Source organism: Chionomys nivalis, chromosome 9, assembly GCF_950005125.1.
Source record: "Chionomys nivalis chromosome 9, mChiNiv1.1, whole genome shotgun sequence".
Classification (NCBI taxonomy): Eukaryota; Metazoa; Chordata; class Mammalia; order Rodentia; family Cricetidae; genus Chionomys; species Chionomys nivalis.
In genome coordinates, this window is record NC_080094.1 from 25438551 (window position 1) to 25444976 (window position 6426).

General features: G+C 45.0%; 1 protein-coding gene across 1 annotated transcript; it reads right to left on the reverse strand.

Moving 5' to 3' along the window:
• Positions 1 to 442: 442 nt before the first annotated feature.
• Positions 443 to 5872, reverse strand: LOC130881514 (defensin beta 118-like). Its single transcript, XM_057781128.1, has 2 exons — positions 5803 to 5872; positions 443 to 693 (listed from the first exon to the last, which is right to left on the reverse strand). Exons 1-2 carry the CDS (start codon positions 5858 to 5860, stop codon positions 443 to 445), a joined length of 309 nt encoding a protein of 102 aa, XP_057637111.1. The 5' UTR covers positions 5861 to 5872.
• Positions 5873 to 6426: the final 554 nt, after the last annotated feature.

Sequence of the window (6426 nt, forward strand, 5' to 3'; positions counted from 1 at the left end):
TCTTTGTGATACCCCTTTTACCTTTGTTTCCTTCTGAGTTTAGAGCCTCTCCCCACGCCCCCACCCCAGTTATCTAGGGAGTTTCATTTTCTCTTAGCTGGTCCTTGCAGTCCTCTGGGATTACTTCTCCTTTCAGAGGGTTAAAACCTCTCACCTCTGAAAGCAACTAGTCCCTGCTGGCATTGTGCTTTGCAATATCATCCCAGCAGGCTCTGTTTACCAGTGGAAACACTTGAATGCTTTACACAGTGGATTTTTTTTATTTTTATTTTTATTTTAGAATTACACAATCAGGAGGGGGTGGTAGCTCATGGATGCTTCAATGTTTTATAGACTCCGGAGATAGAGCTCTCCAGCCACCTCTCCGGGTTGTTTTTTTTTTTTTTTTTTTTTTTTTTTTTTTTTTTTTTTTGTCTCCACTCTAGTCTCTCACATCTAAATATTATGAAATTTTCCCTGTATGTATGTTGAATTCCGAGTCAAAATCGAAGTCCATTGCATAGGCTGCAGAGGTTGTCTCAGTGGTCCCGGTGGTCCAACCGACAGTGACGGAGACCTTTCGCTTGCGCTCCCTGGTGTCTGGAACGCAGCAGACTCTGTGATGTTTACACGTGTCCTGAAACATTTCTCCATCTTTGCATTTTTTCCTGCAGCTCCCCCATCCGTTCAAGCATTTTTTCTCACCACCATAGGCTATATAATCAAAGGAGAGACCGGTCATTTGAAGTTATTCTTGCTTCGTGGCTATAGATCTGGCATTCCACAAATTGGGCTGTGGCAGGACTGCAGGGCTAGGGTCCGCCCCGCAACTCGGTAGTGCTGTGTTTCCGGCCCCTGTTTAGCTTTCCTCCAGTGCGATTATCACTCAACAATGAAAGGAAACTTGCTGATTACAAGGCAATGGGTATAGCCATTACAAAGCTCCCCAGACCTGTGTCAAGTTACCCATATCAAGAAACTCACCTGGGGTTGCTGAGATGACGTCACAGCCCTTGCTGCTAAGCCTGGTGGCCCTGAGTTTGGCCCTCAGAGCCCATCCAAGAGGACTGACTGGTTCCCACAGTTTTTTTTCCCTCTGACCTCCATGAATACACCGTGGTGTACACACATGTGCTCTTCTCCGCCCCCCAGTAAAAATAAGTAAATAAATACACATGAACAATTATATTAAAATTTTCACCTCATGACTGCGATTGAGTCATTTGCACTAGTCTAATTTCTCCGAGTACTTTAAGACACTGTAAAACCACGCTCACGTGCACATAGCAAACATTTGTGTTTTTAGAGATAATGCAAAGCATCCCTGTACAGCGACACCGGGACTGGCAAACGGAGCATTCGCTGGAAGCTTGGACCGGCGCAAGGATTTGACTAGTCAGGAGGCTTTGCTCCCTGGGACCCTCAGGCTGGGGCTCTAAAACACTGACATGCGCTCGAGGGAGCCCAAGCCCCACAAGCACGCAGAGTAGTTGCTGAAAGGCAGGTTCTGACCCAGTAGGTGAGGCAGAGCACGTGTGTTCTTTGTCTAACAAAACTCTAGAGGGTGTCAATATTTCTAATCCATTGGCCATGCCTGTAGCTTAGGGCATTGGAAACAAACTTTGAAAAGTTCCATGGACTCAGCACCCCAATTCTGATTTCTGGCCAAATGTAATAAAATTAGGAATAAAAATCCTCACAGAAGGCTCCCATGCTACTTTGTGTAAAATGTTCCAGAAACTAGAAAACAAACCCACATATAAAAAGAAAGCTATGTTGCTTATTTTATGAGACTTGTGTCATCTTTGTTCTAAAATGAGAAAGGTGTAGATCTACTTTCTTAATACAAATTTAAAATTTTTTAAATGAAATATGAGCCAATGTTCATCAAAAATAAATTAATATAGCACTATCAACTAGGATTCAACCCCAGATGCAAATAAAGTTAATGTTAGGAAATCCAATAAAGAAACAACTCTTGTAGAATGAAGGAGGTAGTCATTTAATTATCTAGATGCAGAAAAACAAGGTAGATTTTTCTTAATTTTTTTTTGAGACAGGGCCTCACTATGCAGTTCTGACTGGCCTAGAACTTGCTAAGTAGACCAGACTGGCCTTAAACTCACAGAGATCCCATTTGTCTCTGCTTCCCAAATGCTGGGATTAAAGGCGTGAACCACAACCAGCTGGATTTTCCTCAGTTTGGTGATGTTTGTACATCAAATCCCAGAGCTAGTGTTATCTGATAGATAAACTTCCGTTTCTATTGAGCAGAGGAAAACGAAACATGCTATATTATCACTATTGTCCAAATAACAGCAGCGGACTGTACCACTATTTAGAGGAAAGGAAAAAAGTGTGTAAGAATTAGAAATAGAGATAAAATTATTACACAGTAGAGCAGCCATGGCTCTAATATCTTAAAAACAAATAAACAATTGTAATTAATAACAGTTAAATCAGACAAATTTGATTTGCAAGAATTTGCAAGAATTAACAGTGTTTCTGCATGAACAGAAGCAGGTGCTCTTCATAGCTTTATCTTTTATTATTTATTTATTTTGGTGGTAGTGGTGGACACAATTTCAATATGTAGCCTTGGCTGGCTTGGAACTCACTGTGTAGACGAGACTGGCTTCGAATTCTCAGAGACCCCCCCCCCCCGCCTCTGTCCTCTGAGTTCTGGGATTAAAAGTGTACACACCAAGCCCTGGCTCTGAGGCATTTTCTTTTAAATTAAGATTGCACACGACTTCTCTGGGGTTTCTGTTAAAACCCTAACCATGAATCATGCTCTCTCTCCCATGGAATGTCATAACTGTTACAAGGACTCAATACTTCCCAATGTAATCCACACGTTTAGTGTAATTCTGTTCAAATTCTAGTGGGAGTTTTGAGAGGCTCAAGTATTTCACCTCAAATTTATGATTAAAAATAATGAGCACTGGCAACCAAGATTACATTTTTTCTTTAAAGTGAAACAAAAATTTGCCCCTCTTGACCCTGACTCACAATAAAGGCAGGGTGTTTGACACACACACCATCGCCAAAAGAGTAAATAGCCAAGCAGACAGAATAGCACACTGGGATGCACGCAGTAAGGAGTCCCCGGAAGGGAGGGAGACAGTGTAAACTATTCCACACGCTGTGGAGAGCCGGGAGAGCTAGCCCAGTCTTCGGGGAAAATAAACCGGATTGTTCACCACATCTGGTACTAAAGGTCGAAGTGTGGAAGAGTTAAACGGTTAGAGAATGACAGAGGATCCTTTGGGTGAGAATCAGGAGGCGCCTTTTACAAAATCCCAGGCACTGTGCATGAGACACTGTGTGGTTGAACTTGTAAGACCAGAGTTGAGTGGTTTTCTCTCTTGTCGAGGACTTATGCTGGGCAAAGTCCATGTACTGAGAGGCGACAGATTGCAGATGATACGTCCAGTGGCTAGGGCCGCCTAGGGCATTTAATCACAAATACGTAAAGAACGCCTGCCTGCATCTGCACCAGGCACGCACGCTAAGCAGCCGGCTACTAGAGGGAGGAGAAGCTGCTTTTGTTGACTTTGCACATCTATCGAAACACTGAACCGTTGTTTGCTGAGTGCCTACTGTGTGCCAGGCACACTGCTCAAGATGCAAGAGCAGGCAGCTGCTAAAGACAAAACAGATCAGACACACCCTTCTCGTGGGTAGTTCGGATTTTTTATGGGCCTTAAATATGATAATAGGAGAAGAATGTTAAAAAGACTTCATGTTTAATAATTAACTGTAGATACACATTGTGGAAAGAAGCAAGCAGATTGTGGGGGTGGGATATAAGTGATTAGCAGGGACCTGGGGAGACTTCTCTTGAGAGGATGTGAGAGAGGGAGTGTAATTAGGGGAAGAGCATGTAAGGCAGGGGAACCCCAAATACAAAGACCCAGAGGCAGGCTGACCTTGAAGTTTTCCAAAAATCAGCAAGGAAGCTGTGGTGATTGCAAAGTCAGTTAGGTGGGGAAGTAATAAGGCTGAAATCACAAGGGGACTGAAGGTCTTGAGAGGAAGCCGTTTGCAGGGGTTCGTTACACACAGGTTGAAATAACAGTGTGAGACACTTTTATCCATCAGACCGGTAGAAATAACACCAAGTAGCCGGGCGGTGGTGGCGCACGCCTTTAATCCCAGCACTTGGGAGGCAGAGGCAGGCGGATCTCTGTGAGTTCGAGACCAGCCTGGTCTACAGAGCTAGTTCCAGGACAGGCTCCAAAACCACAGAGAAACCCTGTCTCGAAAAACCCAAAAAAAAAAAAAAAAAAAAAAAAAAAAAAAGAAATAACACCAAGTGCGGTGGCGATTGTGATGATGGGTCCTGATGATGGGCCTCACGCCCTGTCCTTGAGAGGCTCAGGAGGTCCTCCTGTCACCAGTGACTAATTTCTGAAGTAGGGGGGTGTCCAGGACAAAGAAGACTTTATACTCCTTCCTCGTGCCAACTCTTGCCTTCAAGGGTCTGGCTAGAGACACCCCAAAGTGTGTTGTACAAAGTTCCTTCTCTTATTGTGTGCCCTGAGTTTCTGGGGCCATGGGCTGCTTTCCCAGACTCTTCCACGCCCCTTCCCTCCTCTCCTTATCCCCATCAGAATGCAGGGCAGACACAGCTGAGTCTCCTAGAGATCCAAAGAATTCTCCCTGATTCTGCCCTCTGCTGCAGCTGAAGGTAACTGAAGGCCCCGAAAGCCAGCGACTCCTACTGGTGCGTCCTGACAGGTATCGAAGTGAGGAATTCGTGAAGGGAAAGAAAAAGTCAACTGACCTTTAGCATGATCGGTTCTCTTTTAGGAACCTATCTTAGGTAAATCCTTCTATGTACCCACACAGGGAAGTATATCATACACTCCTTCTCATGAGTGGCTAAAGAGCTTCTAAATGACTTCATACAAGTTTATAGTTTTCTGATTTTAGGTTTTGTTTGTTTATTGTTTTGTTTCTTTGTTTGTTTGTTTGGTTTTTAGATATAGGTCTCACTCTGTAGCTTTGGCTGTCCTGGAACTCACTGTGATGTAGACCAGGCTGGTCTGGAACTTACAGAGATCCACCTGCCTCTGACTCTGCCTCCCAAATGCTGGGAGTAAAGGCATGCACTGCTGTACCCAGCCATGGTTTTTATTATAATAGACTTTTTTAAATTTGTAAAGAATGAGGCAGAACTCTAGGTAGCCACAAAATATGAAATGAAACAAGAATGTTGTATAATCATGGGGATAGTATATTTAGTTTTTTGAAACAAACATACTGGTCACTTTAACGAGTTTATCATGTTCTGAAATCTGCCTTGGGAGATTTGTGCAGGAGCAGAGGATGGGTTTTTCAGAGTGATGGAATCAGGGTTCCAGCCATGCCTTTGGGTAACCTTTTAAAAACAGTGGTTATCACACTCTCGACTTTCAGGGTACAAGAGAGAAGAAAGCCAGCTCTGCCATCCATGTAACAGCTCTGCAGACATTTTGAAGAACACGAGATGACAAAGGGTCTCCTGGAGAAGCAATAGCAAGACTTTTAGAAGACCAAGACGCCATAAGGCTGTGGATTTGTGTTTTCTAGAGTTCCACAGGCCAGGAAGAGAACAGAGGAGGATGAAATTTAACCTTGTTCTTTAGGTGGGCACATGGAGCGTGGAGGAAATCTGGCTGCCCTGAGGATTGCCTGACCGACCTCCATCCCACCTTACCAGACACCATTTCAGCGAGGAATGTTGTGCTGGCTGTTAGGGAGAGCTGCCACACACTGTCCCCCAGAGGCCAGGGCCCATTAGACCATCACTTTGGTCACTTCCCTGGCTTCTGTTACCTGGGATCACTTGGGGTAGAAGAGCAAGGACAGGAAGAGCCAACAGCAGAAGTCTCATGGTTCTTGGGAAGTAGTAGGTGGGAGATCCAGGCATCCAGAACACTGGGTACAGCGTGAATCGGATCAAGACTTTTATTGGGTTTTCTGGAGTGGGGGCAGAGGGATGAGCACTGAGCCAGAGAGAGATGTAAAAGCGTATCCAAGCAAAACATCAGCCCCTTGGCTGGTATGTGGACTGAGCATCTGTAACAGGCCCTGAGAGCATGTGCAAGGCCCATAAGTCCCAGGCCTTGAGCTGTTCGGGAGTCCGGAGAGGGAGAACTCACACTAGGACTCTATCCTCAGCATCTCCAGCCCTCTTGGTGGCCCACCCCTTGCCCACAGTCGCCCTCACTCTAGTCTAAGTCTGCTCTCAAGAGCTCTCTCCTCCAACCAGGTGGAGGACATCTTTAATTCTAGTACTTACGAGGCAGAGGCAGGCAGATCTCTGAGTTAGGGGCCAGCCCAGTCTACAGAGAAAGTACCAGGACAGCCAAAGCTACACAGAGAAACCCGTCTCAAAGCCCTCTTCACGCCCCCCCCCCCCAAAAAAAAAGACCTCTTCTTCTCAGTGTCTGTCTACAT